Here is a 20,013-nt window from a genome sequence, read left to right as displayed (position 1 = left end):
AGTCCCTGCCCTTTCCACTGATGCTTGTCAGTGGAATCCTAATTACAGTAGCACCAACTGCTCTGGTGGTTTGTGTGATGTGGACACTGACTCATTTGTGGATGGCACCAAGAAGCCATCACATAGTAATGATTTTTGTCAAGTCTGAAACTGAGCTGGATTCCTACCAGCAGCTGAGCAGCGAAAGGCTCCTTTCTGTACTCTGTTTCCAGTCCTCAAATGCAGTCCTCTCTATTCTTGATTACTATTGCTTTCTTGTCTAAAAAAAATATTCAGAGCACTTAGAAGAAACAAATGATCAAGAAATTAAAGTGTAATGCCAGATATTTTCAAAGAAACATTAGCATTGCAAGCAAGCAGCTCAATAAACACATATATTGGTAAGGCTGGTAAATAGCTCTGGATGCAGAGATGTTTTGAGGACTGCAAACTCATGTAGAAACTGCTGTGACTCCCTGACAGAAATAAAAAGTGAAGAAATTGGTTAGAGAAAACTAATGGTTATCACAACAGCTTTTCTCTGAGACATATATTAAGCAACCAGGTTAACTTATGAAACTGAGAGCCTCCTGCCAAAACACAAGCCACATATGATGCTTGAATAAGAGTTTGGTCATCCTGCTTGAAGTATTTTTCATGTGGTCTAAAAATAAACATGGCAAGGGAAGATCACTGTTGTCTGATGGTGCTATTGTGTTGCAGAGAACAAGACAGGAAGGGCTCAAAGACAATCAATAAAAGCTATAACAAGGATTTGAGACAGACTGTAGACTGTAATGATCCCAGACACTATAAGCAAAGAACTCATTTTATATTTGATTTGTCTGTGTTCAGGGAGGCAAGACATGAAGTATACACTAGATGACTGCATATATTAAAAGCACATACATTAAGTGCAAATACACTATTTCAAAAAGAAATAAAAATGAAAATAAATAGGGTTTGTAGTTATTTTTTTTCTTAGAAATAGAAAATAAAATAAAAAGAAAACATAGTATCTGTCTCTGTTATTAATTCCTTCACCAGTAGAAGAGACTCATGACATCCTGAATGCTGGTAGAGCACTTCAGCCAAACATGGTGACAATATCACAGGAATACTTGGAGGTGCTATCACAGTCATGACTCCATACACTCCCAATACTCCCAGTTAGCTTAAGTATACCTTCACTATGGCAGCAAAGATTTATTTTTATATATCTATATCTATATATATCTTGTAACTGCTGCCCAGGATGCTATAAGGAACACACACAGCACGGAATCTGTGGTTTTCAGATTCATGCATTAGTAGCTTTGACGTTCAGGCCAGAAGTGGTGGCCTAAGTCCCACTGCATTGTGCACAGCAAAGACACTGCTCAGTATAGTGGGGTTACTTCCTTACGTGGCCCCATTCTCCTAACACAAAAGTTCACAATACATAATTTTATTTGTCTGTCTCACATGCCTTTGGTTTAATTTTAACCCCCAAGCCAAACAGGGATGCAGTGTGGAGTACCCCACTCAACTGATCATGCACACAGGCCAGACTCAAAGCTAGTCAGGTTGTTTTGCATTCACATTTCTCAACCTCCAAGTCATCAGCTCCTCTGAGAAATAGATGCTTTCCTTTTTCTCATTCATCAAGCGCACATATATAGCAATTCTAAAGAAGTGTTACATGATGTTTTTAAAATAAACACTAATGCTTTTTTATATGTACTTTGGCTGAAAGTTAATTTCTGTCTTCCCCCACCTCCCCTCTGATTCCTGCAGGGAACTGATACCACCCATGTAATGTTGTTCACCTTGCAGCCCAGTCAGTGTGGTTTCCAACAATACTTGACAGACATTAGGGAAACCACATATCTTAATCTGAGTGGTTGCTGGACCATAGGGAGTCATGATTCAAGCTACGCCCTCCAACAAATGCTGGTTTAAACTCAGTACTGGGAAAGCTATTATTTTGCTACAGCAGCGATGCGATGGGGTTTCCACCACATCTCACATTTTCTGATCCATAGTGACTTACCCCTGTTCACAGTTAGTAAAAATGCATCCTCCGTCTGAGAATGGAACTCTCTTATACTTGTCCAGCACCAACCAAAAGGAAAGGCTTATAGCTAACCTCTCCTTATGTTTCAAAGTCTACAATAATAAAACCAGTGAAGAGGAAGCATGGAAAGATGTAGTAATATACAAATCTTCTACTTCATTACTTTCCCACTGAGTGCTTCTGGAGCAGCCTAACACAAAGGAATAATAATAATAAAAAAAGCCAAAACCCCAAAGCTTTAAAAGTAATTAAAAAACCACACCTGTTTAGAGTTCCCATTGCATTACTGACTGGAAACCAAGTCAACTTGTTGCTGAGACTTAATAACATACATTATTACCTGTAGAAAAACCAGATCTGGCATTAATTGCTCTACTTTTAATGGGAATGTAAGTGCCTAAGTAGCACAGTCACATCTTGTATTTCAGAAATTTAAATGGGAAACTGTCCATTATGACTAATGTTGACTTGGACCAGAGCATTTATTTATTTAAGAACTTTATTGCTCACAGTTAACTATGTGATTAGTGAAGACCAAATGTAACACACTAACCAGGGAATGAAAGACTTCTGAAGGAAACTGATTCTGCTTCCAAGGAAATGTACTTTTTATTTAGAGATGATATGCTCTTAGAATGCAAAGTGGTAGTAAAACAAATACATTTATATAAACTGCAAAAGAAATCTACAAAGTTTATTCAAGACAGAGGCAATAAATAATTAGAAACCTATGACCAACAGAGAAGGTATTTCAAAGATTTAGCAGTACAAAATGAAATTACTATTACTCAGGGACAGGCATGCAGCAGTAGTCAGTGACAAATTCTGCAGTATCTTTGGTTCCTATCCCTTCTAACACAGGTAAGACCATGTTCTATGCCTAACTTAAACATCCTGCCATGGTTCCGTTCAGAAACAGAAACCTCCTTGTGGCAAATCAGAGCTGATCTAGTTTCCCCAAGCCAGACAAAGCATGTAATTGTATCTTTGATACACTCGTACCAAACGGCATGCCTCTGGTCTCTAACAACAGATGTAGCCAGTAATGCCATAGCAGGTCTATGTCTCAGTCCATGTGGCAACCAGAGAAATCAATGAGGACCTGCAGTGGCACCAGGGTCATGCAGATACACCTCCAGTCATATTCCCACAGGAGAAATTTGGGCTCCAGTTAGCTTCCACTCTTCAACCCACAGAAGGTACTTGCTGCCCCAGAGGGCAACACTTTCTAGCATGGCAGGGCCTTGACAGGGACTTCAGTCATTAAGACACATTCCTCTGGGTTCAACACACTGAAGTGGCTGCTTTCTGGCTTGGTCGCCTGAGCTTCTACCCCAGCAGTAGGATTGCCACGGACCCTGAGCCTGCCAGCTCTTCCAGGCTGGCTAAGCTCTGCCAAAGAGCCAAATGCCCTGGAAGATGCAACTAGGCCACAGTCTCCACTTGTTAATCCAGCATGGTATGCAACACCTGGAGTGGGAATCCATTCTCTTCCAATCCATAGCTGTGCTAAGGATCGCTAGTGTTATCATCTGCCTAGTTCAGTCTCATGGCCTCAATATCCTTTTGTGTTTGTATGTTTCTATTCAGTACAGTGAGATCCTGGAAACAGCTTGTCTACATCTTCCTCCAAGCCTATCTGCACCCACAGTAAGTTCAATAACCAAGTATCTCTGCTCTTGAGGCTGTCAAACTGCTGATCACTCTTGAAAGAGTTTGTGTCTTTCTTCGTCTTTATAGAATACAAAATGCAGTATTAACACTCTATAGCTCTCATGCAAGTGCAGGTTAGAGAGCCACAGTTGTCTCTGTTGTTTATCGTTATGAACTGGTAGTCTTATTTTGCTCTAAGGAATATCTGGGCATCACTGATTTCTCCTTTCTCTGTGTCCTCACACTTCTGCTATATGTCCAAAGTTGAATGATGTCTTACAAGCCCTAGCAGCATGGGCAGAAACCGTATGTTTATTTTGGTAGAATGAGTACAGCTACTGCCAGCAAGATGACTATAAGCTCATTTAGTCTGACCTCCTGCACTTAAGCAGCCTCTAGCATTTTGCTTGTTACCCTCCACAAGCAACTCTGTTCCAGAAAGAATTGTCTAGATTTTATCCTGGACTGATCTCTTAAGTCTTCTCCATCAGATTAATTTTTAGAGCTTAAAATAATGTAATGCGTACCTGATCCTTCCAGAAATCAGCATGTACCTCCTGATATATTTCTCTTATTATTTTGTTGGGTCTGAGGTTACACACAAGAAAGCAGGATTCCAACTAAATAGTTCCCTTGGGCTGGCTGGCTGCCTTTATTAATTCATACCACTGGAGCAGCTCAGTTCAGAAGACAGTAATACGTCACTGGCCCCTCCAGTGGTTGGAGGAACTGCAGTAGTCAGATCCTTCTTTGATGCTATCTATGCACCAAGGGGACAACTCTCAACCCAGCAAACTCATCACCCTCATTAACATCAGAGCAACTGGTTTCTCATTGTTTACCCAGAAGTTACAGCAAAGGGAAGTGCTGCTGGGAAGAACAAGATGGTACATTTGGGAGAGTCTTTAAAGGCAAACGACAGCTCATTTCCTTTATCTCTGCTATCAGACCTTATCAGAAGAGACCAGTTGCACTTTCCAGGAATGACTGTGCTATCACTGGGATTTGAAAACAGAAGGAAAGGAGGTTAAAAAACGAGACTTGGCAATAAAATTGTAGGCCTAAACTGTTTACTCCTTCTCCAGAGTAAATACAATCCTTTCATTAGGAACTCTACCAAGGGAACTTTATGTGATCTTGTGTACCAATTCACTAATTTTCCCTTCTCTTTTCAGTTTCTTTCAAAAATTCCCTACTTAAATTTTCTTCCACACAGAGTCTGCAAGCTCATTCTCTTCCACAAGCTTCCCTCAGGGTTTCCTCAGAGTCTGCAGAAATGGGGCTGCAGAACGACATCTTAATGCAGTAAATACCTATTCCCCATGTGTTCCCCTTAATGCACGTGCCAAGTCAACTGACCACCATGCATTCCTTTTCCTGTCAGCACTGTAGAGCCAATTCTGCTCCCAGTCAGTGAGTATGGCTTTGTTCTGCCTCATTCATCAGCCACTGAACTATTTGCTTGCTTTTAGATCACCAAAAGCTTTGCCCATGGGGCTGGGAAGATTTATGGTTTGTGATGGCAACTGCAGAATTTGGCAATTTCAGACAGGCAAAAATTGGCAGCTAACTTTGGGGTCTTTGGGGGTTTCTTTCACTACAGTTGGTGGGATCTGACATAAGGTTTTTACATTTCTATAATGAAATACATCATCATAATCACCACCATTATTGTTACAGTATTATTTCTCTGCTGTTGGGCAAAGAAAAAGGTTTCCAACATTTTTCCCTGCAGCATTATGAAGGACCCCCCTACATTCGCTTTTTTGTAAGCAACACCAAACTGAAAAACAGAATATTAGTCCAGGATTATCGATAAATTCCCTTCCTGACAGATGATAATTTCTTCTAATATTTTAAACATGGTTGTGCAAAACTGCTTGCTAAATCTCAGCACTGCAAGGAGCACTGGAGAACAACCAGGGCAGCTTTTGGCCATGGGACTGCTGAGGAGGAAAAGGCGCCTGGTCTCAGGAGTGTCAAGTCAAGCTTCCCTCTTCCTCCACTTCTTCAGCTGAGGTGAACTGTTCAGCAGTTCTGAATTTGGTCAGCTGTGCTAGCAGAGAGAGGAATGACAATATAGATGCTGGGTCCTGAGGCTTTCTGAGCAGCAGGTACCAGTACATTTCATATCTAATGAGGCAAGCTTGTTTCTTCTGTGCAGACACTTCACCTTGTCACTCACATCAGGAAACACATCCAGAGCCCTCTCTAGCCTCATGGTCCCTGATGCCTTTGACCATATTTCAACCAACCTTGCCACGGCTTCTGCCTGTCTGTGAAATCACTTTATAGATAATCTTAGTCAACCTGGTGTTCAATTTAGCGACAAGCTGCACCAGATCCCCCTCAGCTAGGGGAGTCTCCTCAGAAAGTATGCAGAGATACGAGCCAATCACCAGAGACAGCTCTGTAGGTACTGTCAAATAAAGAGGTTAAAAAATAAAGGAATTATTTTTGCAGGTGAAAACGTTTGCTGGGTCTCTTGCAGAACATGAAAGAAAAACTAGTAATAACTAGACACAATGTATAAAATTAGTAAGTCCACCCAAGGTCACAGACATGAAGGCAGTCAAGGGAGGTGTCCTATAAAGGCATTTGGAAAGGAAGATTTCACATCATTACTAGTTTTCACTATCAAGCTCATCACGCTTAGCCTCACCATAAGCTCATGGCAGTTTTCCTCATATTCCTTTTTCTCCTTACTGTACCCTTGTGAATAGAATTTTTTAAAAGGACTTCTAAAGGATTTAAAAAATATTTTTAAAATATACTACAGGGATCAGACCTGAAAATAGCACTGCTATCTTTTAAATACAACCAAAGCTAATAGTATATAAAAAAATGTAAATATATTTAATTCTATTGTTCATTTTTACAAATCAATAAAATATTAGTTGAGCTAAACGCTTTGTCAGATCACAGTTTCTTCCTAAGAGCTACAAAATCTACCCACTCTGGGATCAGGAAAGGCTGGAACTGCTTGGTGAAAGGCCATGTGCCAAAGAGTGTCTATGCACATTCACAACCTTTCAGTGATGACAAATCACAGAAAGGTCAACACAGCTGTGATAAATGAGCCTGACTTGAAACTGTACTTCCGAATGCTTAGCCTGGAGAATGAAAGTGCAGCTACAGTCATTGGCATTTGTGACAAGTCAAATCAGTTCTGTGTGCTAGCACCAACAAAGTTATAGCACAGAGGGCATCAAATGTACAGTTCTCAGATGACAACTCTTCACAGCACTGCAGTGATCAGTCTGTGCAGACACATTTTCACTGTTACATGAAAGAAGCCTGTGTGTGCTAAAAAAAGCATTTCCCTGCAGATATGGGGCACCACCACCCCCAATGCATCTCCTTACACTCTGTTGATTTGCTTCCCACATTATGTACAGATTATGTTTGACACAAGATTTTGAAACAGAATTATTTATGGTATGGAAATAAAGACCCTCTTGAGGCAACTTGCTTATATGGATATTTCCACATGTGACAATTGGACGTGGCCACTTCATGGCAACACAAGGGCCTCCAGGCTTTGATGGTTGAATCTGCTGTGATACAAGGTAAAAGAGAAGGAGATATAGAGACAAGGAAGGCAAAAGACTAAGTTTCTGTGTGATGAAGATCTTGAAATTGGGAACAAAGTTGTGTCAATGCTTAGGCTGTCTGTAGACTTCCCAGACATTACCCTTGCTCTTGGGTCTATGCTTACCTGTCCTAGCTCTCTTTCTCACCCCTCCCACCCATCTCCATTACGAGGGCTTTGTTGTGCTCAGGCTCCTCTATTAATCTGAGGAGCTCATGAGGAGGCAATTTGCTTTGGCTCCTATTACGTTTATCATCTTACCATTGTTTTGCCAGGACAATCTAAATCACAATTAAAGTCAATTCCTTCCCAGCATTTGTTAAGAAAACGGAGTTCTTTCATCAAAACATTGCCAAGATTTTATAAGTAAACATGTATCCCTTTCCAGAATCAGTAATTTTCCAAGGCAAAGGCAAGTTGGCTTATCTACTGTTATTATGGCAATAAACTGCTACTACTTCAAGTGCTTGGGGTAAGAGAACCCATATATCAAGAGTAGAAGTGCATTAAAAGAAACTTTGGGCAGGTTTATTTGTTTCCTACAAACATAAACATGTTTAGCAGTCTGCATTTTGCTCAAGCCACTATTTACACAGCATCTCTCTAAGAGCAGCTTAACAGCCTGAAAAAAAACAAACAAGGCTCTCTCTGTATCATCTGGATCAAGTAAGGAATATTCTCTATCTTGCAAAATATTTCTGGAAAAAGGAAACTGTTCTCTTTGCTAAGGCTGTTTGTCTCCATCACCCTTTAGTAGGGGCTGCTAGTGAGACTTTTGGAAGGAACAAGAGACCAGTCTGGTTGAAAATGTACATAGTGTTATCTGACAGTGCTGAAAGAGCAAGTACAACAACACAGTTTCAATTTTCAACTGAAGACTCAAATGCAGCACTTCCCTTCACCTCCTGTGGATCTGACTCTGCATTTCCAGCTTAACTTCAAGCTCTCACTGAAGTTAGTCGCCACTGAACATACACAACAATTCCTGCTCTCTGGCTCTGCTTCAAGGGCTTGTTTAAAAACTCTGCTCAGAAAGGCTGGTCTCTGTGGACTCAAGAAAAGGCAGGTATCCCTCCAAAAACACTAACCAAAATGTTTTGCAAATAATGTGTCAAAAACAACTCCACCCAGAAAAAACCCAGAAGATACTCCTCCATTCCACTGCCTCTTAATATTTGAGCTTAAGATTTTTGTTTTTACTTCACCCGTCCTACCTAAGGCCACATCTCCAAGTTATCAAAACAAGAAGTAGAGGTTCATAACATGGCGACTGGAAGAGAATCACACCCTTTGCTTCAAGAGGTGAGGCTTTTATTCTCACTACAACAAAATAAACCAAACAGGGCACTTTAAAATGACCCAGAAGGGTAGATGCAGGCACAGGAAAACAAAACTCTTCTGAACATTTGGGATAGGATCGATATTTAATTGCAACTCTGAATAGCTCTTAGTGTAAAGGATATCTGACCTTAATCAAAGTGATTAAATGATTAGGTGCAGTAATACAGCATTATCTTAATGTGCACCACTGCAATAGTGGAGAATATATATATATATAGTATTTATTTGGTTATCTTTAAAAACAATTCCCATTGAATTACAGCTTTCAGCACTATTTATCAAGATATTATTGTTTGTGGAAGAATGCTGCTTTCCTGCTCAAACCATTCCAAGGCTGACTCATATCCTGGTAATTCATTAATACATAACATGATTCTAGTCCAGTCAAATAATTCCTGCACTATGCACATAATAAATTCTACACTGTCAACTGAAAAAATGTATCTCAAATTCTCCTTCTAAACACTAATGGAACATTCTGCTCTCCTTCCTACACACATCATCAAGGGGAGGGGGCAAGACAGAGCTGTGAAAGGCAATTTGATAGCAGTATACTTGAGAGAGTTTAACATAGGAATAAGAGTTACTATACTGAATGAGACCTGAGGTCAAACTAATCTAGTGTCTTACTTCCAACAGTAGCCCTTGTCAGAAGCTTCATGGGAAAACAGAGGTGGAATAATCTGTCCCATCTGCATTCCCCACATTAGGTCTCATCCCATTAGGAACTGATTTAAAGCCTAGATTGTGAGGTTTAATATTCTGTCTAAGAAGCAGCAACCAAAGAAAATTTGCCTTTAACTCATGATAACACTGTGCTGCAGAGAGGAGAACTGGAGGTGAGGGGGAGGTATTTGTTTTCATGTTTCAGCAGACTTAATTGCTACAACCAACATGTGAGATACTATCATTTGGCAAACAAACTTGTACTGGCTAGAGCTGTTTTCACTTCATGCCTGAGGCTTTTATTGTTTCTGGGTATGATCTTGCAACCCTTTTTTTCTCACAGACTCATACTGTACCACTATTCAGTCTCACTGACGCTAAGAGAAAGCACCATGTGTAACAGAAAGGGCTTGAGAAATACTACTTTTATTGAAAGTGCAACATGTCGCTTCCCAGCAGAGTATTTTTTAATCTGATGCTAGAAGCAATATGGTGCTTGTCATAAGCAAGATATTTATGTAAGGCTCAGCGGCACAGAATGCCTTAGAGAAAATCTGCATAGGGAATGAACATCATCAGTGACAGGGAAATCATCTTGAATTTTCTTTCTGTGAGCTAGCCTGACTTCCACAAGCAGCTCCCAGTATCTCCTCCAGTCTACCACTGATTCTCACTGGTTCTTGAGCTACACTGGCAGCTGAACCAGCACTGTTATGTACCAGGTGTTCACACAAACATACTGGGCCAGATTCCACTGGACTGGCTGAAATGTATTTTTTATCTTGCAGCATGCCTGCCTGATGTGGATGAATGAGAGCATCAAGGCAAATCACTCTCCTTCACGTGTAGCACGCAAATGAGTAGTTGACGGGGAATGGCCTGAACCCCTTCATCCCTCTCTCTCATTAATCACCCCTGCACTGGCACTGACTCACCCTGCTCAAGTGGAGTAAGTTAATAAGGTTCTCTTAGTTTGATAGCACTGTAACTCTGCTGAGCACTGCAGCCTTCTCCCTGATAGAAGTGAGGCCAAAATGAAGCCCTGGATATTCTCCCTTACTGCTGAACACCTCAGATTTACAGCAAATGCACATGTAAACACAGGCAAATGTCAGCGAGGGGACTTGTAAGCCTGCTTGCACCTCAACCCAGACAGCAAATGCTCTCTGGGATCCCTGCTGCTACCACTCTCAAAAGGTCACAGGCAGTAGCACCCTAATGGTTTGCTGGTGCTCTCCACACACTGCAGCTGAGTCCTCACCATGAAGGTAACAACCTTAGTGAGAGGTTTGCATGGCTTCAGGAAAAAAGGTATTTTATATATTAAGACAATAAATCCCACACCAAGCAGTAAATCTTCCACTGGTGTCCTCTTTAGACTGTCTCACCTGGCTGTGAAGCTGTATGTTACGGCCACTTCAGAAAGGAGGGGAAGGCTAAATAGTGTTACTTTTAATGAACATATTTATTTCCTTTATGTATTAAATGAGGGAGAAAAGTAAAGAGAGGGGGTAGACTAACAACAAAACTTTCCAATATTTTTCACTGGAAAGTTGGCCAAACCATAATGCTAATACATTGAATCTGCAGGGTCTGGGCCTCACCCAGAGCTTTAAACCAATTTACATGAAACATTAGTTCTATCACTGATACGGATTAACTGAAGTGTTTAACTAGTCCCTTTACTGCTGTATGGTGCAACTGTACCCATTTAACGTTTCTCACAGCTCACAGCCTCTGGGACTGCACTAGGGTATACTCAGCTATAACTCAAGAGCAAGAAGAGAGTAAGGAGTAGCAGAAAGGTAAAAGCCTACCTAAGCCTGGCTTGGCTAGGAGAATCATGACATGAAATTCCCCTGTCCTGCTATTCCAAGGAATTTCCTCAGCATTGTAAAATTGTGACAAAGGACGTAGGATTCTCCTGGTCCTCTGTTTTCAGAGAGGGCCAGATGCACCAGCCCTGACCTCTACCCATGCATTTAGTTAAGTAATCCAAGATGGGGGACTGTGTCCTATACAAATCAATGCAAGGGTTGTACCCTTGTCCTGAGATCTTCACCAGGTTATGTGACTGGGACAAGGCCAGTTACTTTACTGGGTTCCATGATCAAACCTGGGTGGCAGGTCACTGTCATGTAACCCAAGGATGCAAGCCTCTTTGGCCCTTTTTAATTTTTTTAATTTGTCACTCTAAGTCAAAGGTGTCTGGTGATTCAGTACTGTGTGCATGGATGCACTAATGTATTTGGGATTAAACTGGTCCTGTACAGCCATATTTATCATCAATGGTTCCATACAGAAGAGTATAGTAAGATCTTTGTAGCTAATCTTTGTGGGCTTCTTTAGGCCAAAAATAATTCCCACAAACACTTTCTATCTGTCCTTCCCTGTATGATTAATCCCTCATTTCATACCCATTTTCAAAATGGAGATACCATGCTGAGAGATTCAAATATTCAAATCTTGCCCTTGCAAGGCTAATAGTGCATATTTTGTACAAATGAGTGAAAAGGTGTTATGAGAGGGGATTACATATACATACATTACAAATGGCAATATTTCAAGGCCAGGCCTGTAGGATCCTTGGATCATAGACAGTTACTGCATTTTTCAAGGTGCTATTTTTCTTTCTCTCATTCTGGAATGAAAGAAGGCTTCTCTTGACAATTATGCATCGAGAGCCCTGTGTAAGGAATTCCTCTACCAACAGATAAATCATAGGGTCATCTAGGTCTAGTCACATCAAATTCTCCAGAATGAAGACATATTTGGTAGTAAAGAAAGGTCAGTCTCTCGTTTAACAGTATTATTTTAGGATTGCATGTATTTTGGTTCTGTGGTACAATGAGTTCACACAGAAGAAAAGAGTTTGAAGGTGTATTCTGTAGCACATCTGAAATCTATCACAAAACTTGCTGTACTCATCAAGCCTGTTCAGAGACAACCTGAGAAACAAAAAGCAGAACTGGACAAGGTTTGAGGCGTTTTGCAGGTCAGCATTGCAATCTGCTGGCAGAGTTACTAAGAAAACTGCCTCAATATCTGCTTACAGTATCCTTGGCTCTAGGCATTACTTCCAGTTCCTCCACTCCATGAACATCAAGTTTTTGAGGAACATGTGTCTGGAAATGAAGCTGAGGAGAGAGAAAGAGGGGATGCAGTGAGGCATGTAAGAAACACATTTGTTTAAAAAGACAGAAAGAAAAGTCCAAATATACAAATATGACAGTGGATTCACTTGTGTCTTACAATGACAGGGAAAAACCCCACCTCAAATCAGCTATATTTGGATTTTTATTGGATAGCTTTTTAGTGTTAAAAAACCTCAAACCTGTAGCAAAGTATGCCCACAAAAAAATCAGAGTGAAAATTCAATATATCAGGAAGCTAAGGGAGCAGATTCTGTTTGGAATCTCCTGTTGCATAAATCTGCATCACTGAATTTCCCTTGGATAGGCACCAGCACCAACAAGAGCAGACTGTGAGCCCCTGTACTCCAGCGCCTACTTACTAAAGAGTCAATTGCATTCATTTAAAATCTGTGAAAAAGGTAGTAAAGAATAATCAGTAGTTAAACAGGCAAATAAAAAATGCTGTCACCTACTGAGTGTGAGCACGTGGCTTTAAAGAAGTCCCAAAACACCTGTAAATGGCCTATGCAGGTATCCCATGTGCCCCAGAGTGGCTGTAACAATTCAAAGGGCTAGTTAAAAGGCTACTTAGGCAGACTTCATCTCGGCTGAACATGATGTCTGTGAGCTCCAGTAGCCACCAAGCCCCACTTAAACTTGCTTTGGAGGATATAAGTGGACTGGAATGACACAAATAACTTAAATTGTCCTCTGCAAAAGTTGAAATCCCCCAATGCAGGAGGATTTGTGGCTATTTTTGACAGAGGTGGAGAGGAGAAGAGGGCAAGAGTGTAGATTTACCAGACCAAAGTGTGACATGTTGATCACTGGATGTTCCTACTAAAAGCACTTACTGTCTGAATGTAACTCATCTTTCCAACTCTGCCACTACCTGTGTTAAAACAAATCTGTGTGTTGTCTCCCCGTGTCTTGCTTTGTAAAAGACAATTCCTACAGCAGGAAGAAAAAACTATTTATGACAGAACTTCACATATTCTTCTGGGTGCTTAATGAAGCCTGACCTTGACTGGAATAGAGAGAGCACTTATTGTTGAAATTTTTTTTGAGATCACTGTACAACAAACAGAAACTGAGTAAGTAATTAAGTTAACTGGCTTAAAAACTCATACTGGCTGAGGATTAACGTAATTATGTCTGCACTTACAGATATTAATTGGAACTTTTAACAGTCTTTCTTGCTGTTTTGTGGGTGATGTGGTTCTGAAACTAATCTGAGTTGTTGCCCTGCTGTTAATTACTGAAAAGGTTACAAATAAGAGCTCTCCTTGCTATTAATATAGCTATGTTATTTGTATTACATGTTCAAAGGAGATGCAGGCCTCTTTTCCTAGGTTTATACTAAGAGATCCAATAATTTCTTCCTGCATCAAAGAATTTACAATACCTTAGATTTAAGGGTTCTGTTAAAATAATACACAATAGACGGGTTTGGTATTGGCATACACTGATTTCCCTGTCAAAGGAGAGAAAAATCTATTTTTAAGTTTGTGTGAAAACAGAGACTCTGGGAAAGCAGTATCAGTCTCCACAATATCACTGGGAGGGCAATGTAGATTCTTCACCTTCTGGGTTACAAAAAAGTTCCCTTTTAAATGGCTGGAATGCAGGGGAGGGGAAAGGAAGGGAAACCTTCACATTCTCCTTGTCTAACAAGGAGCCACAGCGTGAGAACCACTCCCTAGATGAAGTAATCTGTGATTGACAATGGTTTTCTTTGCAGCCAGGGGTAATAATGGTTTAGCTGTAAACAGACAAATACAGAATATTTTAATGCCCTTTACACATGCAAGGACTGCTTACACAAGCAGCCTACATACAGGCTGACTATCCAGTGGCACCAAATGAGCAGCAAGCTTTGGAGTTCCTAAAAATTGATAAATTTTGATATCAGGGTGTGAGCACAAACACAGGAGAAAAAAAAAATAAAAAATCTCTTGTAATAGGCAGATTCACAGAGGACAGATCCACAAAAACTGGTGCTTTATTCTCCAGCCTGCCCAGGCATTCATATGTGTCATCTTAGGCAAGCTGCTATATTTGGCTTCACCCTTCCTGCCTGAAAAACTGAGAAAGAAATACTTTCATCTTCACAGGGAGAATGAGTGTGTGTAAGGCACTTGGTATGATGGGGTGGGAGCTCTGCAAACAACCAGAACAAAGTCTGAGACTTTAATACAATTTCCCTGCAATCTTAAAGTCGCCTCTGAGGCCTACAATGAAAGAACAACCAAGGAAATTAGGTGAGGTGGGACAACCTCAGAATTTTACACAGAAATTTACACAGAAACAGCTTACTTGTACTTTTCAGAAGTTGGAGAAACGTTGCTAACATGAACTGTAGCTATGTGACTTTGTTCTACTTCACCGATTCTTTCATGTGGATCAGATACAATCCACAGACATACAGAGATTCTGCAGGCCATAAAGGGGCAAGCTTAGCAGCTGTTCCCATGGGCATTTTACCTAAGGTTAGCAGAATCTCCTCCTTTACGAACTCACTTGGAGGTGAACTCCGTGTTCACTAGGAAAGCCACCTGAACTAAACAGGACTCAGCCGCAAACAATGTAGACTTCTAAGGTCCTAAATAAGTATTTGGTAAACATGTTGATTCATAACTGAAAGAAATCTTTATTTAAAAAATTAAAGCCACAGGAGAAAGGTGATGTTGACAGCAAGAATGCAAGTCATACAAACTCTATTATGAATCAAAACAACAGATGTAAAATCAACAACAGCATCTTTTAAAATACAAATTACACTTTTCTATTTCACACATTGGAAAGACTAATATGCCCAAAATAAATTTCCCTGAATCTCTCAATAATGTTCTGTGGTCAGTGTTGACTGGCTGTTACCAAAAAAAACCCCTGCAGATGATTTATTTATATTCCAGCAGAGTCACTAACCCCAAACCACATTTTTCTGTCAGATCTGACATTAGTAACTTTAACAACTTCCACTAACTATATTCTCATTGCAGAAGAAGCAGCAAAACACAGGCAATTCATACATGAATTATTTCTTGACCTATATTCACTTCCCTTCTTTCTTTAGTAGCAGGCCTACTGACTGCAGCAGTCACCAGTTATCACCTCAAGCACTGGACAGGAACTAAATTATCACAATGCTCCTGCTACAAAGCAGGCACCATACCATGTTTGCTGTAATCAGTCTGAGGCTCAAATACCTCAAACTTCAAACAGGAAATAACTTTGTCTTCCCCATTTCACAGTATGAAGAACCAGTGCTTCTGGGACTGAAGGAACTTCTCCAGCCCAAATATTCTCTGGGCTTGCACTTACCTATCTGTTACAGCAACAGAATACCTACAGTCAAAGTACCACGGAGAGGCAGACTGAGTGGCTGCCCTTGCTCATTGATAATGGAGAAGGTAGGAGAGCCAGATCATGTTTGTATTTCTATGTCCAGTCACAACAAAGAAGATCAGCTGCTGCTTCATTCCTTGCATGGTATGCACTGTTACCAGAGACTTACTCATTTGGTAGCCCAGGCACACAAAGAAACAAAAATCAGCTTAGCAACATTTACAAAGCTGCTTCTAGTTTCCCATTATCACAATAGAGATCTGATTATTTATAGGTAGCTTTCAAAGCCTATTACTAAGATTTTGCATAATGAAGAAACAAATTTTGTACCAGCTCTTATCTAACAAGAAAGTGGGGCTTGACTTTCTCTAGAGTTTTTCACTGGTGTAATGACTATGACTTCAGTCATACCACAGTGAGAGGATGTCACAACACATGAAATTCATGAACCAGAAAGTATTCCTAGCTATCTCTAGATACATCGTGAAGGGAACATTAATTTTTAAATTTTAGTTTTGTCCCTATTTTTAGCAGGTACATCAAAACCTGACCACTTATTGTCTGACATGATCCTACAACATTATTTCTGCCTAGTCATGTAGCACTAACTGTGCCATTCTCAGGTCTTCCCATCCTGTCCCAGCTTGAATCCAAGCTTGCAATGACTCCTTTATGTCTAATCATACAGTCAGGGTGGAGCAGCCTTCTCAGACGATAGTATTATCAATGAGATGCACAGGAAGATTTTTTAATGACATATGTATCTTCAGACTTTCTTTTTTGTTGATGAGCAAAAAAGCTCTAAAATACTACTGCTGTTTTGGACCTCTTAACTTTTACATGCAGAAAACTGATGCAAATAATGATGTATTAATAAAAAGGCAGCTCCTGCACAAAATTGTAATTGAATACATCCTTCTGCCCCTTCTCTCTCTGCTAATGCATACTCATCTTTCTAGCCTTTTCTAGGAGGCTTTTAAAGAGAAAAGTTACAAAGCTCAAATGCTTAAAGCATCATTTCTCCAAAGGTACATGATTAGTACTTAAGTTGGAAATGGTGATGCACTTGTTTATAGGATATATAACTGTTATCTATGGCTTAGATAACAAATCATGACACAAACAATATAACACACACCTCATTTGAATTTTCACAAAACACATTCATTATCCCTCCACAAACAGATTCTGATTTGCAAAAGTGAGCTTACAAATCAGACTTTTTTTCAGTTCATGTGTTGCAAATCATGTATTCCAATAAATTACTCTAATTTATCGCATTAAGACCATAGCAAATTAGAGGATTTGAACATAAGGCTCTTTTCCTGAGCCTCTTCCACTACACCACATGGGTTTTCCCACTTCAGCAAGACACTGGCATTCCTGCTACTAAAAACACTGTAACAAGACATTCCCCAAAATCTTCTAAACCTACTTCAGAAAATGGAAATTTGGTAGGTCTTTTCTGATGTTATTTTCTATCACAGTACAATTAAAAACTGTGGTACAAATGACATAATTTAAAAAAAAAACAAAAAACCACAACAAAATCCACTGAAAATAACATCCTCACTATACAAAGAATAAAATAAATGAAGTCTTACCTTGGCAGGTCCTTTCATCTGTGAGCAGTTTATAGCCTTTCTGACAGCTGCACTCAAAGCTGCCAACTGTGTTTCGGCAAAAATGGTCACAGCCACCATTGTTTACCAAGCACTCATCAATGTCTGTAAAGAATGAACAGGCAAAAATTTACTTCACTATAGCAGTTCCGTTGTTGGAAGCAAAAGTGTAGGAGTTTACTCAGATTCCCAGAAAGGCTGCTGTCTCTTGTTAGGAGTCAGGCTGGTCAGAGGTATCCCTTTCCAAACCTTTATTTCAAGACTTACCAAAGAGCTTTGGGCTGAGTTGTTCTAGAGACAGGGCATTTCTCTCAGAACTGGAACTACCAGATGACCCAAGCTGAGCCACTTTGATGCAAAACACTTCTCTTATCCATATGTAAAAAAAATGTGTATTTGTTTGGAATTGACATTATATGCTAGTATGTCTGTTATGAACACAGTGTCAGTGAATACTCATTTTTACATGTCTAACTTTTTTGATTTGGTATAATAATAGAAGAGTGACTGCAAGTGCATGTGAAATGTTCCTTCTTCAGTTGTTCTGGAAACAAAGTAACTATTGGCTTTACTTGAAAGCCTTATATACGTAAGAAGAATGGGATCAATGGCTTTTACCTCAAATAATGATTACAAGGTGCATTGATGAACCTGATAAGATCTCTGTTCTGAATTTCAGACTGGTGATTCTACTTCCCTCCATCTTATAACTCCTCCCAAAAGTGTTGAAGAACTGGAATGATCAGTCCCTGGTCCATCCCATGAAAGCTTGTGGAGTAAGTATATAATAGGTCACAGAACCTCATTTGAAATATAGGGCATCTTTCTATCCTCCCTCATTTATCAAATGTTTATTTGAAATCCATGTTTATTTGAAAGAGGAAAAAAGTACTTCTTCCCACCTCTCTCCCCCCCCCAAACAGTGCCACAAAGTAGCTCTTTTTAAGGATGCATATTGTGAAGAAGTAGTATGTCACAGACCTTTCGCTGCCCAGTTCTGGAAATGAAAACAAGGTCTTTCAGAAAACTGAGTGGAGAGCGATGCTTCCTATTGAAAGCCTCTTGCTATAACAGCTCCAAAACTTTGAGGTAATAGCTGGCCATTTAAAAAGCAGATCTTGCAAAATGCCAAAAAGAACTAATATCCAGAGATGGAAATCTATCAAAGACAGCACGATGCTGGTGAATGAAGGGCACATTTTAAAATGATTTGAATTTAGGATGACTTTTAGCAGATGTCATGAATTCTTTTTTTAAAACATGATTACTTCCATGGGATGGTAGTATGGCTCTTACCACGTTTCTGCATGTAAAATATAAACAGCAGCAAGAGAAGTGAGGAGGCAAATCTAGAAATTCTAATAGCTGAGAGGCAAATTCAGCACTGTTTTTCTAAATGGTACTTTGCTGCACTGACATTGTCAAAAATAGGCTCAGGACAATGTACTACTCAAATAAGCAACAACAATATGTACTGTTATAAAGGTCTGGTTATGAGTTGCATTTGTGGCAAAGAGAAAGCAAATTTGCTCTGAGACCCTCTGAACTAATACCACTGCTTATTACTTTTGTGTCTGGTTCTGCAGAGGACTGGCTTTTGCATTCAGCCCTATGAAAACATGAGGGTAGAAAGGGAGGTAGCAGCTGTGGTGGTATTACACCCCCAGTGCTTTGCACAAGACCAGCTCAAATCTTTGTGTCTCAGGTAACAAAGGTCTCAAAATTATCTGAAACCAGGAGTTGTGCTTGCTATCTGTGGGCCTCCATTTTGGAAATGAAGCCAGCTGACAACAGATAACCTTAGGCTCCCAGCTTGATAAATATGCTAAATAACACACTGCTCTACATAATCCCATGAGGCAGCAACCCACTTGGTTTCAGCTGTGATCACCAGCACAGGTCAAGATCAGCAGTGAAAACACAGGACTTGTTGCAGGCTGATATTTCCATTTTTAGAACTTGTTGATTATTCCCAGCTCCAGTATGTACAACTAGGACTGTGTTGCAGGTCTTATGATGTATTACCAGAACAGTCCCATCCTTTTGCACAGCACAGGTGTACCCAACTATAGTTCAGCTTGTCCTGAGAAAACTGTTGGAGAAATGGAGTTCTGAATTAAAATTACTAATACGTTATGCATCATAAGCACACAGAGAAGTCATCCATCATGAAGATGATCTCTTTTACCCATGATAAGAACATGACCTTTGGGCTACTCTGCGCCTGAGACTGCTTGAAGCAGAAATTACTTGCAGCCTGTCAAACACCATTCAGAAGTAAGGATTGATGTTTTAAACGATGGCCCCTGGATTTCACATGTTAAATTCCAAATTCCAGTCTCACTAACTTTCTTTTCAGGGTCTCTGATAACCATAAGGGACAAAAATGAAAGCCTCCTGGCCTCAGAGGGTAGATTTGAAGCTGTTAATCATTGTAATTCCACTGACAATGCAGCATATCAGTTTTACACCAGCAATTCTTTAGAATAATCCTGAACCAGGATCTGCGTAAAACCTGGGAGATTCCACAGGAAAAGAAAGTATTTATTCATTTCTTCTAGCTGGAAAAGATGACGTGGCCTTTTGAAACCAGGACCATCAAAACAGAACAGAGGTCAAAAC

The 20,013-nt window shown here is 40.1% G+C and overlaps 1 protein-coding gene across 1 annotated transcript in view; it reads right to left on the bottom strand.

Moving 5' to 3' along the window:
* SCUBE1 (signal peptide, CUB domain, EGF-like 1) overlaps positions 1-20,013 on the bottom strand; it is a gene marked incomplete at its 5' end in the record, with an annotated part of 211,088 nt that overhangs the window by 30,042 nt on the left and 161,033 nt on the right. The window contains one exon of the mRNA XM_010002978.1: positions 17,374-17,496. Within this exon, the coding sequence (XP_010001280.1) occupies positions 17,374-17,496 (123 nt within the window). The remainder of the gene's footprint in view (positions 1-17,373; positions 17,497-20,013) is intronic.

This window comes from Chaetura pelagica, unplaced genomic scaffold, assembly GCF_000747805.2.
Source record: "Chaetura pelagica isolate M959 unplaced genomic scaffold, ChaPel_1.0 scaffold117, whole genome shotgun sequence".
NCBI lineage: Eukaryota > Metazoa > Chordata > Aves > Apodiformes > Apodidae > Chaetura > Chaetura pelagica.
Note: the sequence above shows the minus strand (reverse complement) of the source record. Positions and strands in the feature narration are given on the sequence as shown.